We start from the raw sequence: 20,131 nt of genomic DNA, 5'->3' as shown, positions 1-20,131 counted from the left end.
AACCCAAAACTAAAAGAGAGGGTGGTCCACATTTATCTTTAGAACAGATATAATATAATATAAATATAAATATAAATAATAATATAATATAAATAAATAGGAACCACCTTATTGTTTTGTTGACATCTGTCCGTGTTTAATGCACATAAATCCAATTTAGTATGTCATTTTTTTAATAACATGTTTTCATCATTGAAGGACCGCCATAATGATGGGAAAGAAAATATATTATCTACCAGTTACAATAATATATATATATATATATATATATATATATATATATATATATATATATATATATATATATATATATATATATATATATATATATATATATATATATATATATATATTAGCATTTTAGGTTCACAAATAAATACAATCACATATCCAATTTGCTCACTCACCAATGGAGTTCTACCTCTTAGTATCAACGATTGTTGTAACAATATTATCAATTCTTTTACACCGTTTATTACTCCATATCCTCCACAAAAAGAGGTTAAAGGCAGGGAAGAAGCAAAAACCACCACAAGCAAAAGGAGCATGGCCGATAATCGGACACTTACACCTTTTAGGTGGACCTGAGCTACCTCACAAGGTTTTAGGTGACATGGCAGAAAAACATGGCCCTATCTTCTCCATCAAGCTTGGTGTTCATCAAGCTGTTGTGGTAAGTGATGCAGCGATTGCTAAGGACTGCTTTACTACTAACGACAAGGCCTTTGCAAGTCGACCTAAAACAGAGGCAACAAAAATCATGGCCTATAATTATGCCGTGTTTGGCCTTGCTCCATATGGGGACTACTGGCGAAATATGCGTAAGATGGTCGTGTCCGAGGTTCTTTCTCAACGAAGAGTTGAGATGGTTGGACATATTCGAGCTTCCGAAGTTAGAGCATCCATTAAAGAGTTATACGATGGTTGGGTAAAGAACAAACGCAGTGAAAATTCAGATATGGTGAAGGTGGAGATGAGTCGATGGTTTGGGAACTTGATTCTAAACATTATGGTTAGGATTGTTTCTGGAAAGAGGTTTTCGCCAAATGATGAAGAAGGGGTTCAATTTCAGGTTGTGGTAAGGAAATTCTTTGAGTTAATGGGGGCATTTGTGGTTGCTGATTTTATACCTTATCTTAACTATTTGGATGTGGATGGATATAAAAAAGTGATGAAGAATACTGCCAAGGATTTGGACAATATCTTTGATCGATGGTTAAAGGAGCACAAACAAGAGAATAAGTCTATAAAGCAACATGAAGGGAATCAAGACTTCATGCATGTGTTAATTTCCATTCTTCAAGGTGCTTCCGAAGATGAATTCCCGGGTTTTGACCATGATACAATTATCAAAGCGACATGTCTAGTAAACTCAAGCTTTTTATCTCATTTTTTCGTGATTCATTTAAATATTTTTCTCAGCTTAACTTTTACCTAGCTATAACCTAATCCCACGTTTGGTGTAAATTTCTATTCACAGCAACTCCTAGTAGCAGGTGTTGACACGACATCTGTGACAATAACGTGGGCTTTAGCATTGTTACTCAACAACCCAAAAGCATTAGAAACTGCCCAAGATGAAATTGATGAGCATGTTGGAAGAGAGAGAGTGGTGGAGGAGTCAGACCTAAAGAAGTTAGTCTACCTCGATGCCATCATCAAAGAAACATTACGCTTATACCCAGCTGGACCTCTCTCTGTTCCTCACGAGTTACTGGAGGATAGCATTGTGGGTGGCTACAACATTCCAAAAGGAAGTCGTCTTTTGGTAAATCTTTGGAAGATGCAACGTGACCCAAATATATGGTCAGATCCCACCGAATTCAAGCCTGAGAGATTCTTGACAAGTCACAAGGATGTGGATGTCAAGGGAAATCATTATGAATTGCTTCCTTTTGGTAGTGGTAGAAGAATGTGCCCTGGTGCTTTATTTGCCCTGCAGGCTTTGGGTTTAACGCTAGCTAGTTTGATACAACAGTTTGTGCTCAAAAAACCATCAAAGGAAGCTGTTGATATGACGGAAAGCATGGGTATGACTAATGGCAAAGCAACACCACTTGACGTCCTTTTGTGCCCTCGTTTATCCTCTAATATGTATAATGTTGGTTCGTAATATATCAAGCTCAAATCCCATTCCATCAGTCATTCTCCATAAAGCCATCAATTATGGTAGGGGCAAGCAAAATAACCCAATTTGGACAGCAAATGTGGGACGTGATTGATCTTCATACAGTTTTATAGTACTGTTGTTACTTATATAGTTAATAAAAGCTTGGTCATGTGGTTGCATTCTGCTCATCTCATTTATGTATGTGTTGTGTTGGGATCACTTTCCATATGATAATGTTTTCATCTCGTTTATATGTGTTGTGTAGGGATCACTTTCCATATGATAATTAATGTTTTCATATGATAATGTTTTCATCTCGTTCATATGTGTTGTGTAGGGATCACTTTCCATATGATAATGTTTTCTTTGTCAAAATTAAGTTTATATATAGAGAGCAAGGATTAAATTAAATGTGAATTACAAAGTTGCATCGTCTTCTTTCCTAGCATGATTTACATCTCTTCAAACTTGACTTTTCCCATTGAATTACTCAACTTTTCCGTCTTTCGAATGACATATCCTTACACACTAACTAGATTATAATATGTTGCACCTTTAATGTACCTTAAAATGGGATTTAGCTCATGTACAAAATTATTGTTCTTCTTTACATCTATAGGATTGTTTTTTGGGACAACAAACACCCATTATATCTTCTTTTGTCTTATCACCTACTATTAAGGGAGTGATATCAAGTAGCACCAACTCTAGTACCACTTGTGTAGTCTCAACATTAACATTTGCAGCCATATCTTTATGCTTATAAACCGCAACTTCATCAAAGTTGATTTTCTTGCATAGATCCTCATTTACTTTTCTTTTGGTAATATCTGCATTAGCTAAGCAACTTACATATTGCTTAATATCATCTTTATGCAACAATTCTATTCCCAACAGCATATTGCTTAGCATATGAAAGAACCATTTTTTCTTTCTCATATTTAGCCAAACTTCCTACCACACTCTGTTCCTCACGTGAATCCGACTAGTATTTTTTCTCAAATTTAGGGTGAGTTTCATCTAGAACTAGTAACTAGGGTTGAGCAAAAACCGCACTACAACTAAAATTACTCGCAAAAATCACATAAACCGCGACCGGTTAACCGCAATCGCAATAAAAACCAATGGTGAGGTTTTCTGTTTTTCAAAAACCGCAAATTTGCGGTGCGGTGCGGTTATTAGTTTTTAAAAACCGCACCGCACCGCATATATTATATACAATTTTTTATTAATTATTAATATATTAAATATTAAAATAAGATAAGTTTCATTGATGAAAAAAGAATAAAATTCTAGAAGACAAAACTGTTGGTAATTTCTTATGTTTAACTTTGAAAAATGGTAAAGTTTGAAAATTTTAAGATATTTATTATTCAATACTGGTGATTTAACGTTTTTAAGATATTAGTTATTTGTAATTTAAGTTAATTGTCTTATACTTTATGGTTTTTTATTATTACAAGTAATATGTTTAAACTCTTAAAAGTGTTTGAACTGTAAAGTGCGGTTAAAAACCACACAAAATAACCGCACCAAATTCATGCGAATAATAACCGAAACACAAAAAAAACAAAACCGCACCGCAAAAATAACCGCCTAACCGCACCAAGCGGTTTTGAAAATTGATTAACCGCATTAGCGGTTAGTGGTGAGGTTTTGGCCAATAACCGTACCGAACCGCACCGCGCTCACCTCTATTAGTAACATCCTTAACTTGAAACTCGCCTACTTCATTACCAAGAAGCAATGAGTATCTTTTTCCTCTAACGAGTGTACATAGTTCTCTGTGAACTATTTTTTATGTCGAGCATCCTTCATATAAACTTGTGGTCACTTCAATCTTTGATTTTTCACAAACTAATCCTTCATCGGGCGTAAAGGTTCTTCAACTTCATTAAATAGACTTCGTGGTCCAATTTCATTCAAAATTATTCTGAAAAGTCGAGTTTCATATTGTTTTACCTTCATGGGCAGTCAGTTCCTTTTATCATGTATCCACAGGTATAATCCAAACATTATGATCTGATCACCGTTTTGTGCGAGCTGACCCAAGCTAATGATGTTACTGTTGGATTAGGTGTCTAAGCTCATAACTATAATTGGTATGTACTTGAATTGATAGCAGCACAGTCCTTTTGGGTTGCCCTCAAACCTAGCAACCGGATAAGGAAATTATAAAAGGAGAGATATTGATTTATTATAAGATTAATAAATTAATATAAATGATTTATTAATATGTTAAAAGATTATTAATTATAAATCATAGTTAATCATAATTAATTTTAGGATTAATTATAAAGTGCAAGGACTAGTTTGCTATTATCAGATAGTTGAGTGGAAGGCTCCAAAACCTCCTTGGAGGGAGGTGGACGAAATCTATAGGGGAAACCCTAAGGATTTCGTCCAAGAGGCTTTGGATAAGGCCTTTGGATTAGCTTAGGCCCTAAGCAAATGAGTATTAGGGTTTTCCCAAAACCTTAGATCCCTCAGCTATATAAGGAGCTTCCCAGCTCCTAAATTCGGCCACTCCTACCTTGGAAGAAACCCTAGGCCGATTTTTGCATACCCTACCCTCTCTCATTCAAGTTTCCTTTTTTCTAGTTCTTGGGTGTGATTCCATTAGAGGCATTACATTTGTGGTGCTAGGCTTCCAAGAAGATCAAGTTCAAGAGGATTATCAATTGTTTACTATAACAATTGAAAGGTATGTAACTCTTAAAGCCTAGTTAGTTATTTTCGAAAATAGCCTCTCTCCTCTAGGGTTCTTGTTTGCAATTCAAAGTTATATGTTCAATAGTTAAAATATAGATCCAAAGTAGGTTGCATGTGAACTTAGGAATTGTTTTCTAGTTTATTTGTTTTACCTAAAAACCATCAGTGGTATCAGAGCATTTGGTTTTGTTTAAATTGAATAGCTATAATAGTTGAATTGCATATTAGGGTTTATAGCCATTAAACCCTAAAGGCCAAGATTTTTGATTTTTAGGGTTTTGGTTCATTGGGTTTTCGAAAAACCCTAGCCTCCATGAACCCTAATCGAAATTAGGGTTAGGGTTTTGGAAACCCTAGCCTCCTCCCTTGAATTTCAAAATATGCTAGTCTTTTTAGGGTTTCTTTGTTTTGGATAATAGTTGTCTTATTGGATAATTGAGAAAAATAAGGAAATTATCCTATCCCCATATTTTCGAAATCTAGAAGGGATATGGATTAGGATTCAATTAATTGTTTAATTTAATTAGATAATCCTTACAAGATTTAATAAATTAGTTAAAAGTTAATTAACAGATAAATATTAAATCTAGTTATTTGGTTTATTTTAAATTTAAAATTAATGTCTTAATTTTCGAAATTTATATATAAACCCTAAAATTTTAAAAAAAAAGTTTAAAACACACCTTATATATATTATAATTAAAAGTTAAATATTATATATGTATAAGAATATGGTCAGTCAAATCGCTAGTATGCCTCATTCACGAAGCAAGTCTATAAGGGGGTATAAGGAAACTACCTATAAAATGGTAGTTGAATGGGTGTCCACTCTCACCCACCGCTTCCTTGATTAGTGGATTGTCGTTAGCAGAACGGGGTTGATAGGACAACTACATCTCATTAAAAGTATAATGTTATTAAAGAAAGTACTAGAACTTTATTTTACAAAAATCCCAACTCTAGTTACTTTAGGAAAATGTGAAAAGTATGCTAATCCATGAAATTGCACATTATGCTTTATTGGTCGTTAGTGGAGCGTGTGTATATTACCATCACACTAATAGGCACTAATAAAGAGTAGTAATGGGTATCTCATAATTATCATTTTGAAGGAGCGTGTGTGGTTTACCGGCACACCAATAGTTAATGATAAATACAGTGAGGTTACCAAGCACATTTGCATGGTTATTCACATCTTGTTTGTGATCCTCGGTATCCCAGTCACAAATAGAAGAGCATAATCTGAGATTAAAACATGCCATTGAATAGTTTCAATGTATCTCAAAAGGAATTAGGAATTTCACTTCGTTTATTTTGTCTAATGGTGGAATTGGTGAATCGTCATTCACCTACCTTTATGAAATTTACACTTGGATCTCGGTATCCCATTTCTAAGTTGTGAATCATCATAGTTGGATCCTATCCTTGATATTGTACTTTTGGGTTACTATATTAAGGTGTCGTAAAATCTAACTAAAACTATCTTTCTTTTCAGATGTCTACTCCTTGAAACACTTCTGCTTCATCATCCTCCAGCCACAACTTCTCTTTACTCAACATTTGCTCCAAAGTCGTTATGGATGGCTCTAACTATAACGATTGGATGTGTAGCATCAAAATGGTGCTTCGATTTGAGGAAAAAGAATATGTCCTTGAAAAGGAGCTCAAAGAATTTGATGAATCCAAAGCCACTCCCGAAGAGTATGCTGCCTACAAGAAGCACTATGATGACGCTAGCAAAGTAGCATGCATCATGGTCGCAACCATGTCCCCGGAACTGCAAAGGTACTATGAGGACTACTGGCCTTTTGAGATGAACAAGGTGTTGGATTAGTGTCTAAGTCCATAACTATTTTGGTATGTACTTGACCCGATGGTTCATGGTCCTTTTGGGTTACCTTCACCAAAGCAACTTGATAGGATGAATTATGGAGAGAAAGGATTAATTATGATTTATTAATATATTATGAGAATAATATATTAAAAGGAAAAATCATATTGTTTAATTAATATTAGTCAAGAATTAATTGATATTTAATTTTGTGGCTAAAAGAGATTAATTAAACTTAAGGGACTGGAACTGTAATTATAAGATAATTGCATTTGGGCTATGGATCACCTTTGAATAATAGGTTTGACGAATTCTATGGGGAAATCCATTAGAAATCGTCCAAATGGATATTCTAAAAGGGTCCATGGGCTGCTTAGGGCTTAAGCAGTCAGATTAGGGTTTCCTAGTTGAAAACCCTAATAGCCTATATGTATATATAGTACCCTTAAGCCCCCAAAACGTGACTAAGAGTTCCACTAGGGTTTTGGATGTTTTGGGCAGCCTCCTCTCTCCTTATTCTTCATCCTCTTGCTCTTGGTGTTTGTGAGCCATTAGAGGAGTGACACTTGTGACTCTAAGCTTTCTAAAGCCATTACAAAGGAGGATTTGTGATTGTTATTGCTACATAACAATCAAAGTAAGATCTAAAACCCTTTCATATCTTAATATGATTAATTGTATGCTAGATCTAGGGTTTATAGCTTTGGATATTCAATTGCATGTTCATTAGACAAACTAGATCCAAAAGCTATTAGGGTTTGCATGTACACCATAGGAATGATGTTTTGCTCATATCCCATCAGTGGTATCAGAGACATGACTGTTTGTTTGATGTATTTGATGCTTATTTGATTGAATATTAACTGAAAATCGAAATTTTTGTCTTCTGCGTGTTTGACTCGCCGAGTCACTTGGTGAACTCGCCGAGTCGGCTGTACTCGACGAGTCCAGGTCCAGACTCGACGAGTCAAAGGGTCTGACAGCACGTATTCACGATTTTCTTCCTGTTTTGGCTTTGGATAATTACCATAAACGTGTTTTTGTAATGAAATTCGATTTTTATCAATATTTGGTGATTATCCTTACCAAAATTGAAGATAATTGTCAAAATTTAGATAATCATTTGTTTTATTAGATAAAGTTTGATTATTTGTAATTTAGATTTGAATTATCTTGTGAAAAAGTTTCAATTTCCCCCTTTAGGTTTTATAGTTTAAATTTGAACTTAAAAGTTTTGTTTTCGAAATTTAAATAAGTTAAACCCTAATGTTTTAAAATGTTTCAAACATTGCCCTCAAGTTATGGAATTTAAAAGTTGATTTAAAGTTTAATTTAGAAATGTGAAATTCTAAAACCCTAGTATTGTTTTGAAAAGTTCAAATCACACCCTTATGGTTTTATTAATTAATTAAGGTGTATAATTAAAAGAGATTTAATAAACCCATAAAGTTTTGGTTTACATTTAATTAAATTAAAAGTATAATTTATTAAATTAGAACACCTAGTATTTTAAAAGTATAAAATACACCCTATACTATATATAACATTAAAAGTCTAGTATTATATACGTATAAGTAAACAGTCAGTCTTACCGTTAGTAGGCCTCATTCACGAAGCTAGTCTATAAGGGGAGTTTAAGGAAATTGCCTATAAAATGGCGATTGAATGGGTATCCACTCTTACCCACCGTACTCTTGACTAGTGGAGGGTCGTTAGCCGAACGGGTAGGATAGGACAGAAACCTTCCATTATAAGTATAATGAAGTACAAAAGTAACTAGATGCTTTCATAAAAATTCCCAATCTTAGTTACTTTAGGCAAAAGTGAATTGATGCAATTCCATGAAATTACACTTTGTGCCCTTGCAAAGACGTTAGTGGAGCGTTTGTGGTTAACCGGCACACTAAATGGTTCTAAGCAAAGGTAGCAAAGGGTGACTCAATGTTTGTCATAGTTCGGTGGAGCGTGTGTGGTTAACCGACACATCAAATAGGTACTGTAACATGTGGGGGCACCATGTAAGTTTGCATGGTTATTCACACCCTGTTTTTTGATCCTCGGTATCCTGGTCACAAATCGAGGGGCATATCGAGATTTAAACATGCCATTGAAATGTTCAATGAATCTCAAAAGATCTAGGAATTTTCAATAGATTTAAAACTTAAATTTCCTTTTCTTTTGTTTTATGATGGAAATTGGTAAATCGTCATTTACCTACCTTCAAATATTCTGCAACTAGATTACGGCATCCCTTTACTAGGTTGTAGAGTATTATGTTGGATCCTAGCCTCGATGTTTCATTTGGGTTTCACATAGAGGATTCTAATCAACCTAACTTGAATTTTTCTCCCGTTTTGTAGATGTCAAAGTATGACAATTATGGTCTTCCCAAATCCCGTGAAACAAGCTTTTCACATGAAGATGATATTCAACGATTCGATCGAGGAACACGAGATCATGCTTAACTTCCTCCACCTCCTCCTATTGTTCTTCCTAACCCACAAGTTCAAAAGATTGAAAAGTTCAAACTCAGTCAAGCCCTTTTGGCAAGTAAACATGAAGAAGGAAAGTCAGTTTGTGCACACGTCCTAGAGATGAAGTCACACATTGATAGGTTAAGAATGTTGGGATCTGCTGTCTGTGAGGAGCTGGCTGTTGATTGGGTTCTTCAGTCACTTCCTGACTCATATAGTGAGTTGATATGAGAGTACTATATGATGAACCACGACGTAACCCTCATCGATCTCACCTATATGCTTATTGCTGCTGAATCAGCGATGATTTGGCACACTGGAAAAGCAAAGTTGATTGGTGGATCTGCCTTCCATACCTCTATGGATATAGGCAATGGCAACGAAAGGCATAACATGATCGAAAAGTTTGATCATAAGAGAAAGACAAAGTCGGAAGTAGTTCCATGTGCTGTTCCAAAAGAGTCAATTTGTTTTTATTGCCAAGAGAATAAGCATTGGAGACGAAGCTGCCCTATTTACCTAAGAGATATAAGAGATGGGAGAGTCAAAACGTATGACTCTACTTTAGGTAAAATCTATTAACTAACGCTTTTAAGTTCCTATTCTAGATTCTTAATACATGATGTGATAAGATTAGATTTCGATGTTTTGTAGGATCAAAGAAAACAAAGGAAGCTTAAGGGAAGAAGTGAGCGGAATCTAATCGTGAAGAAATGGATTTCGATCGCATTACTTGAAGATTAGAATCTTGAGCTACTACTTGGAGTTAAAATAAGATTTCTAAGAAATATGTATTAACATGGTTTTTCAATTGAATTGCATTGTAAGGACAAATTTTTCCGCAATAAAATAAATTTTGATTTTATATTATTTATTTATCCTTGCAATGGCGTGTATGAAAAATTGATGTTTTTAAGTTTCTATTATTAGCAATCATGGATTTGATTCTTAATTATGTTATTTGTGGAAAGATCAAGAATTTACCAAATAGGAAAAGTTTCTCATCGCCCAAGTTTCAATTGGACAGAAACTTGGAATCATACAACTTGGTTGCATGATGAATGAAAAAAATCATATTTGAAAATTAGACTAATTTGTTGAAAAAGTGTCAAGTGAAGGACTAGGAGATCAAGTACACAAGGTTGTGTATTGATCAAATCCACCACAAGAGTGACAAAGATATTCGTCATGATTTACTAAAGGTTTAGTAAATATGATTATACTTATAAGATTAATTGTAATTCCGAGTTGATTAAAAGAGTTTAAATCAATAGCGGAATCAAGTAGGCAGAAAGATAAAAGTTTCTCTATTCTAAGAAGAAGGGAGAGTACCTTTTATTATGTTTTATGATAGGTCTTAATGATTAAGAACCATATCTCAATTGATCCTCTAAAACGAGTCTTAGTGCAATTGTATGTCTGAGAAGAGGAATCAAGAATTGAAGAAATGGTTAAATCAAGAAGTCAATCATACTTCGTTCCAAAAACAAGTCTTAGAGTTAAGATTGTGAATTGAGTGACAAGTCTTAAGAAGGTTTATAACATTCATCAAATGTGGAATTTGAAAAGGTTTTCTTATTCTTGTACATTTGAAATTGGAAAGTTGTGATGTCTTGGATAAGACAAAGACCAACTAGGACCAATTATGTGAAGTGTTTTGATAAGAACTACACTAACTCTTGAATATTTGTTTTGTCAAGGAATGTTTCTTGACAAGAGAATCTTATATGTCAAGGAGTCAGTGGGAGTCTCAAAGGTCTTGAAAGGCTTCAAGAACAAATCAAGAATAAACCTTATCGATCATCACTAGCACACGACTTGAGGTTTACAACCTACCGTGTTGACACTATTTTGTTCTTGTGCCATTCCAATTGAGTTAATTATGCATGTGAGTTCTATGAGTTCTCATTTGAAGGCATAAAAGGCAAGCACCTTGATCAATGAAAAGTACATTGATAGGAAATGGTGAGCTGTTTAACTACTTGGAAGACATGGTGGGCACTCGTGTTACCATAAGGCAAGAAATCAAGATTGAGAAAGTTCGGTCCATATGAGTTTGGATTTGTCGCAAACTTTGGTTTTGACAAATTCGCATGGATGGGAACACATACACCATTAAAATCTAAGTGTCATAAGATTCCCTTCTTCATGAAAATGACTGTGAGGAAATGCTTTCACTAAAAGAGATTTTAAGAAGATAGTGATTGTTAAAATTGTATTCTCGAATTCGATTATGGAAATGGTATCCCTTTCCATAATTCGAATTGTGAGATTTGGCAATTAGTTTGAATTGTTTAGACACACATATGAGCTATCTAAGGCAAAGGTGTATAAGTTTGAGAAGCTTAGATAAAGGATTATTGAAGCATTAGGTATTAGAAATATGAACTTAACAAATTCAATAGGTATTGTATTCCGGAAGTTAAGTTGTTTTCTGAATACATGTCAAAGCTAGTGGGAGCATAAGTGTTATGCTTATATGATAATAATCATCATGATAGTTGGAGCATAAATGTTCTGTTTGTATGATTATTAAGGCAAGTATTGCAAGTTAGCAATATTAATTATAGAAAACAAGAGTTATACTTTGCAAAGTCATAAGGATTGAATAGTTGTTTTGCTATAATTAAGGGAGAGAATATTATGCTTCATTTCAAATCTAAAGGATTAGGTTGTGGAATGTTAATAAATTTAGTCAAGGATACATAGCATGTAAGACATTATGCATCGTGTCCCATACGCTTCGCGTAAAGGATCGATTGAAGATGCTATAAAATTGACCATTCTAAAATTTTCCAAATGTCTAGCGCATTAAGAGGGAAAAAGGACAAGAATCGGTTTTTGACTAAGATAATTAAACAACTATCAAAGGACGATCCAAAGCTCGCTGAGGATTGGTTGTTTATGAGTAGTTGGAAGTATGGTATTGGATGGACCATATCGACATTATTATGATGATTTTGAGCTATGACTTTATGAAAGAATCATTGCATAAAATGTTAGAAACTAGCATAAGTAACAAGAATTTGATATTCTTTTACTTATGATAAGGATTAGGAGTTGTGAAATGAGTATGATTGGAAATGTGTTCATTTGATCTATTTCACAAATAAGGACCGTAGGTAAACATTGTGTGCATGCTGAGAGCATGGGACAAGTGTAGTAATAATTCAAGTAAGAAGTTGACTACCCGAAACAACAAATAATGAGTAACCAATATGGCGATTAAATAAAATGTTTTATTTATACCCAGAGTTTGGGGCCATATGGGATTAGTATTATTCTTGTGTTTCACTTTGCATGTTTTGACTTCCTGAATAATTAAATTGGTTCAGAACAATCAAATTATTCGAACGAACCACAGTCGTTCATATGTTGGAAGTAGGTATGAATGAAGATTGTCGTGAATTGGTGTGTGGATTGTCTAAAGTGTATTAGACATAAGCAAATGTTTGCTGCAACGTTCATGAGTGCTTATGAATATGATTTGTGCATTGGATTAAACCCACGCTCACTTGGATCACTTCATGGATTTTATCACGAGTGATTGGTGAGACGATAATATCTTATATTCTTGAAACCGAGATGTGTGAGTTGTATCTTGCGAGTCGGTTACACATTGATAATGTGTAAACGCACCAGTAACTTGATGTCATAAAACATATTGTTGTGTGTGATTCGGTGAGTGAGTGCAAGCAAGCATTGAATCAAAGTTTATCCCTTCCTTTTATCCAAAGTGGGATGAAAGCGATATCTGTGGGCCCCTTGATGATTTAGTGATGACACCCTAAGCGCTTGGCTAAGCCGGGACTAATTTGATGTGTTCAATTGTAGTCTGTTGTCAGTCGTCATAAATCGGAAATCAGGAAACAACACATAGACTGAGAGAATGATTTAAATCCATGTCTCAGTCTATACGATATCTAGATTGGAGGAATATATGATCCCTTATCTAAAGGACACGCTTCTGATAGGATCAGAGTTGACAGCGGTTTTTGAAAGCTACGATCGCAGATCAGGATCTGAAGTCATACGCAAAATAGTTATTAGACTTATCCAAGTGGGAGACTGTTGGATTAGTGTCTAACTCCATAACTATTTTGGTATGTACTTGACCCGATGGTGCATGGTCCTTTTGGGTTGCCTTTCACCAAAGCAACTTGATAGGATGAATTATGGAGAGAAAGGATTAATTATTATTTATTAATATATTATGAGAATAATATATTCAAAGGAAAAATCATATTGTTTAATTAATATTATTCAAGAATTAATTGATAATTAATTTTGTGGCTAAAAGAGATTAATTAAACTTAATGGACTGGAACTGTGATTATAAGATAATTGCATTTGGGCTATGGATCACCTTTGAATAATAGGTTGGACGAATTCTATGGGGAAATCCATTAGAAATCGTCCAAAGGGATATTCTAAAAGGGTCCATGGGCTGCTTAGGGCTTAAGCAGTCAGACTAGGGTTTCCTAGTTGAAAACCCTAATAGCCTACATGTATATATAGTACCCTTAAGCCCCAAAAACGTGGCTAAGAGTTCCACTAGGGTTTTGGACGTTTTGGGCAGCCTCCTATTTCCTTATTCTTCATCCTCTTGCTCTTGGTGTTTGTGAGCCATTAGAGGAATGACACTTGTGACTCTAAGCTTTCTAAAGCCATTACAAAGGAGGATTTGTGGTTGTTATTGCTACATAACAATCAAGGTAAGATCTAAAACCCTTTCATATGTTAATGTGATTAATTGTATGCTAGATCTAGGGTTTATAGCTTTGGATATTCAATTGCCTGTTCATTAGACAAACTAGATCCAAAAGCTATTAGGGTTTGCATGTACACCATAGGAATGATGTTTTGCTCATATCCCATCACAAGGACCTTATGGAAAAGTACCATAAATGAGATCGTCAAGAAAAGTTTGAAGTAGTCAAGTCACTCATGGCTTGCAAGATGAAAGAAGGGGAGTCGGTTGTATCTCATGTGCAACGAATGCAATGCTACATAGAGTGTTTGGTCAAGCTCGACATTCACTTTGATGAGTAATTGGCCATTGACATGGTCTTGAACTCATTGCCCGATTGTTATGGTCAGTTTATCCTAACTTACCATTTGAACAACACTGAGCAGACACTGGCCCAATTGCACAACTTGTTGCAGACTGTTGAAGAAGGGATGAAGGGAAAAAGTATAGCCTCCACTCCTGCAAGTGCTCCTGTCTTGGCTATTAGACAGGGAAAGGGGAAAAGGAAGAAAGGTCCTCCTAAGCAAAACTAGAAGGGAAAGGTCCAAGTTGGGTCATCTAGCAGTGGCCCAAAGGCTAAGTCCAATACTGTCATTCCCCATGTTTCTGATCCAAAGGATGCTATTTGCTTTTATTGCAATCAAAAAGGGAATTGCAAGAGAACATGCCCACAATATCTGCAGGATATCAAAGATGGCAAAGTGAAGCCATTTTCGGCAGGTATTTACACTATTTCTTCTAATAACTCATTATCTTCTCGTTCATGGGTCCTTGATACAAGATGTGGTTTTCACATCTGTTCTGATTTGCAGGGGCTAAAGGAAAGTGAGGAGATAGAGCGAGGAAGGATAAACTTGATCGTGGGAAACAAGAAGTCTTCACCAGTGACCAAGATCGGAGTTTATCAACTTTTTCTTAGTAATGATGTAAGATTAGATTTATTGAATTGTTGCTATTCGTCTGAGATGACGAAAAACATTATCTCATTTCATGCATTGTTCAGACAAGGTTTCAAATATTCTTTTAATGATTTGAATGGTTCAATTTCTGTTTATAAGAATGGTGTTTTCGTGTTTGAAGCTTTACCTTGTGATGGTGTGTATGAAACAGTGAGTTGTGTTGATAGCTTAGGAAATAGTGTGTTTAATATTGACTTGTCTAATAGTATAGACAAGGCATGCTTGTGGCATTGTCGTCTTGGACACATTAACAAGAAACGCATATCCCAACTTCAAAAGGATGGAGTGTTGGAATCATTTGACCTAAAATCAGATGATAGGTGTGAATTTAGTCTTTTGGGAAAGATGACAAAATCACCATTCACAGGGTCGTGTGAAAGAGGTGAAGGTTTGTTGGACCTCATACATACAGACATGTGTGGACCCTTCAGATCAACCACAAGAGATGCTAATCGATTTTATGTGACTTTCACTGATGATTATAGTAGATATGGTTATACATGCTTAATCAAACATAAGTCAAAAACCTTTGAAAAGTTCAAAGAGTTTAAACATGAGGTCAAAAATCAATTAGGCAGGAAAATAAAGATACTTAGATCCGATAGAGGCGGAGAGTATCATAGTATTGAGTTCAACGACTATCTAAAGGAATGTGGGATAGTCTCACAATTGACTCCTCCTAGGACACCATAGTTGAATGGTACGGCTGAGAGGCATAATCGAACCTTGTTAGACATGGTTCGTTCTATGATGAGTCGTTCCTCACTTCCAATTCATTTCTGGGGCTATGCCTTAGAGACAGCCGCCCACATCCTCAATCTTGTCCCGACAAAGAAGGTTGCCAAAACACCTCACGAAATGTGGACAAGGAAAGTTCCCTTGTTAGCACATATTAAAGTCTGGGTTTGTGAAGCTTTCGTAAGACGAGAGACTCACAACAAGCTAGTAGCAAGAAGTGAAAAATATGTTTTCATTGGTTACCCAAAACAGTCTTTTGGATATGTGTTCTACAGACCTAGTGAGAACATGGTTTTTGTAGCACGAAGAGGAGTCTTTCTAGAAAGAGAACTCATATTCAAAGAGGACAGTGCGAGTACCATTGACCTTGAAGAGATTCAAGAGCCAACTGCTGAAGGAACCTTAGATGAAACTAGCACTCAACCAGAGGAAACAGTTCCTGTTGAACCAGTTGACAAATCATTACCTCTTCGAAGATCCACTAGGGTGAGTATGCCACCTGAGTTGTATGGTTTTCATATTACTTCAGACGGTGACACATTCATCAGTGATAGGAAACTGGTGGGTTTAGATGAACCAGTCTCTTACAAGGAAGCAATGGCAGGCCAAGAGGCTTCAAAGTGGAAAGAGGCAATGGACAACGAGATAAAGTCCATGTATGACAACCAAGTTTGGAATTTGGTTGATAATGCACCGGGTCGTAAGATAGTTGGGTCCAAATGGATCTTCAAGAAGAAGACAGACATGAATGGGAATGTACACACATTCAAGGCTAGACTGGTTGCGAAAGGTTTCACACAAACCCCAGGGGATATGATGAAACCTTCTCGCCAGTAGCCAAGATTAAATCTATCAGGATATTGCTCGCCATAGCTGCCTTTCATGACTATGAAATCGGGCAGATGGATGTCAAGACTGCTTTCCTTAACGGGAAGCTGGCTGAGGATGTTTACATGAATCAACCAGAGGGTTTGTTGATGCAAAGTTTCCCAATAGAGTGTGTAAGCTTGAGAAATCCATTTATAGATTGAAACAAGCATCTCACAGTTGGAATCTTTGCTTCCATGAGAAAGTCAAAGAGTTTGGCTTCTCTAGGAGTGAAGACGAGTTCTATGTTTATATCAAGGATAGTGGGAGTATAGTGACTTTTCTGGTGTTATATGTCGATGACATATTACTCATTGGTAACGACATTCCAACCTTGAACGAAGTTAAGTCTTGGCTTGGAAAGTGTTTTGCCATGAAAGACCTTGGAGAAGCCACCTATATTCTTGGGATTAGGATATTGAGAGATAGAAAGAAGAGACTAATTGGACTTAGTCAGAGCACATACTTGGATAAGGTACTAAAGAGGTTTAGTATGGAAAATTCCAAGAAGGGAGAGCTACCTATCCAGAGCAACACAAAATTGAGTAAGACTCAATGCCCTAGTACAGATGAGGAAATAGCCGACATGAGTCGTGTACCTTATGCTTCCGCTGTCGGATCGATCATGTACGCTATGACATGTACTCGCCCTAATGTGGCCTTTTCTGTGAGCATGGTCAGTCGCTATCAGGGAAACCCACGTAGAGCTCATTGGATAGAAGTAAATAATATACTCAAGTATTTGCGAAGAACGAAGGACTGGGTCCTTGTACTTGGTGGCAAATATACTTTGAGAGTAGATGGTTACAGTGATGCCAGCTTTCAAACGGATAGAGATAACTTCCATTCTCAATCTGGCTGGGTATGTCTACTGAATGGAGGAGCAGTTACTTGGAAAAGTTCCAAGCAAGCTACGGTGGCTGATTCTACTTGTGAATTAGAGTACATAGCAGCGAGTGAAGCGTCTAAAGAAGCGGCTTGGTTAAGGAACTTCATCGGGGATCTCGGAGTTGTTCCAACCATCCAGGAGCCCATGGAACTGTTCTACGATAATGAGGGAGTGGTTGCCTTAACTAAGGAACCCAGAGACCATGGTAAGACCAAACATATCGACATAAAGTACCATTTCATCAGGCATAGAGTAGAAGAAGGCCATCTTGTTGTAAAGAGGGTGTCATCTGAAGATAACCCAGCAGACCCCCTTACAAAGGATCTGAGTAGGGCTAAGCATATTCAGCATGCTCGAAGCATAGGGCTGAAAGATGATATTAGTTTTAGTGGTTAGATTAGTCTGGTTCAGAAACTTGTTACAAAATAAATGTAATTGACTTTTGGTGATTAAATAATAAAGTATTATTTATGAGTTTGATTACTTCCTTTTGTCAATTGTTTATTATTGTGTTTCATATTTTGCATGTTTAACTTCCCGAATAATATGATTGTTCAAACTCCACAGTCCCTCGTACTTTTGGAAGTAAGTAGTGAATTAAGACTGTCATGAATTGGATTGCAGATTGTCTAAGGATAGACAAAGAATTGTTGCAATGTTCATGAGTACTTAGAGAGTGAGGTTTGAGTATTGGATAAACTCACGCTCATAGTATTAATTCATGGAATTTATCACGAGTAATGATGAGACGATAACATCTATGATCTTGAAACAGAGATATATTAGTTGTAATTTGCAAGTCGGCTATACATTGGTGATACGAAAACACATTAGTAACTTGGTGTTATAAAACGTATCGTCATGTATGGTTTGATGAGTAAAAGATACAAGCATATGAGTCAATGTTTATTCGTTCCTTTTTCCCTAACGGGAAAAGCGATATCTGTGGGCCCCTCGATGATTTGGTGTTGACTTTTGTGCTGGGCCCAACCAGGACTAAATTGATGTGTTCAATTAGAAGTCCTATGTCATCGCAAATCAGAAATCGGGAAACATAGATTCTGGACAAAGAGATTGATTATATTCCATGTCTTATGTCTAGGGATATCTAGTAGAACGAATGGTCATATGATCACTTATCTTAGGACACGAAACTGACTGGGTCATAGTTCGACAGCAGCTTTTGGAAGCTACAATTTGCTGGTCAAATTTAGAAGTCATACTAGCAATTATAGTTATAGACTTATCCAAGTCGGAGACTATTGGATTAAGTGTCTAAGCCCATAGCAATAACTGGTATGTACTTGAATTGATAGCAGCACAGTCCTTTTGGGTTGCCCTCAAACCTAGCAACCGGATAAGGAAATTATGAAAGGAGAGATATTGATTTATTATAAGATTAATAAATTAATATAAATGATTTATTAATATGTTAAAAGATTAATATATTAATTATAAATCATAGTTAATCATAATTAATTTTAGGATTAATTATAAAGTGTAGGGACTAGTTTGCAATTATCAGATAGTTGAGTGGAAGGCTCCAGAACCTCCTTGGAGGGAGGTAGATGAAATCTATAGGGGAAACCCTAAGGATTTCGTCCAAGAGGCTTTGGATAAGGCCTTTGGATTAGCTTAGGCCCCAAGCAAAGAAATATTAGGGTTTTCCCAAAACCCTAGATCCCTCAGCTATATAAGGAGCCTCCCAGCTCCTAAATTCGGCCACTCCTACCTTGGAAGAAACCGTAGGCCGATTTTTGCATACCCTAGCCTCTCTCCTTCAAGTTCCCTTCTTGGTAGTTCTTGGGTGTGATTCCATTAGAGGCATTACATTTGTGGTGCTAGGCTTCCAAGAAGATCAAGTTCAAGAGGATTATCAATTGTTTACTATAACAATTGAAAGGTATGTAACTCTTAAACCCTAGTTAGTTATTTTCGAAAATAGCCTCTCTCCTCTAGGGTTCTTGTTTGCAATTCAAAGTTATATGTTCAATAGTTAAAACATAGATCCAAAGTAGGTTGCATGTGAACTTAGGAATTGTTTTCTAGTTTATTTGTTTTACCTAAAAACCATCAGTTACTACATAACTTTGGTATGTAGTATACATTCTGTAGTAGTCAATTTTCACCATTTTTACAAAGGAATAAAATCGGTCATTTGCCTTCAATTCTGACTTTCGAAACATCTCCAAACTTTACATAACCTTAGATCGCTTCATTAAGATTTCAAAACATAGTCTTTTCACCATGTGATTACTCGCGTCATTATCAAGATACCATACCTTGGGCATGTTATGATCTTTTTCATTTGGTTTTAATTTTAGGTTCATCTTTTCTTTATTCAAATATGACAAAATTACAAGAATGGTTCCTGTGGTTAGGTCGAAATTGTCACTTTGGGCCAAACAGGTTTAGACTAGCATTTATGGTCCAAAGGTTTTCATTTTCTTGCCACTTTAGTCCACTATACATTAAACTTTTTTGTAATGACGATTTTTCCCTTGGATTTTGTTTTTCAGTTTTTTATTTATTTAAATACTTTTATAATTAAAATAAAAATTAAAAAATACACGTCTCTTTCTCTCTCTCTCTCTGTCTCCCTCCCTCCCCCACCTCTCTCTCTCTCTCTCTCTCTCTCTTATTTCACACACAAGCACATAGATCCTCCTTTAAGAACATGAAGAACACCCGATACTCCCCTCCCATCTCTATCAAAGCAGATCTTTCGGTCACCACCATAACCACCGCCAAACCACCAAAAATACCAATTGTGCCCAGAAAAATCGAGGCTTCACACAATC

The 20,131-nt window shown here is 35.9% G+C and overlaps 1 protein-coding gene across 1 annotated transcript; it reads left to right on the top strand.

Annotated features, from left to right (window-relative positions):
• Positions 1 to 378: 378 nt before the first annotated feature.
• On the top strand, positions 379 to 2,427 carry LOC111919326 (cytochrome P450 CYP82D47). Its single transcript, XM_023914918.2, has 2 exons — positions 379 to 1,366; positions 1,481 to 2,427. The coding sequence occupies exons 1-2, from the start codon at positions 410 to 412 to the stop codon at positions 2,111 to 2,113; spliced, it is 1,590 nt and encodes a 529-aa protein (XP_023770686.1). The 5' UTR covers positions 379 to 409; the 3' UTR covers positions 2,114 to 2,427.
• Positions 2,428 to 20,131: the final 17,704 nt, after the last annotated feature.

Source organism: Lactuca sativa, chromosome 4, assembly GCF_002870075.4.
Source record: "Lactuca sativa cultivar Salinas chromosome 4, Lsat_Salinas_v11, whole genome shotgun sequence".
Classification (NCBI taxonomy): Eukaryota; Viridiplantae; Streptophyta; class Magnoliopsida; order Asterales; family Asteraceae; genus Lactuca; species Lactuca sativa.
The sequence above is the reverse complement of the archived record's forward strand: the minus strand, read 5'-3'. Positions and strand labels throughout refer to the sequence as shown.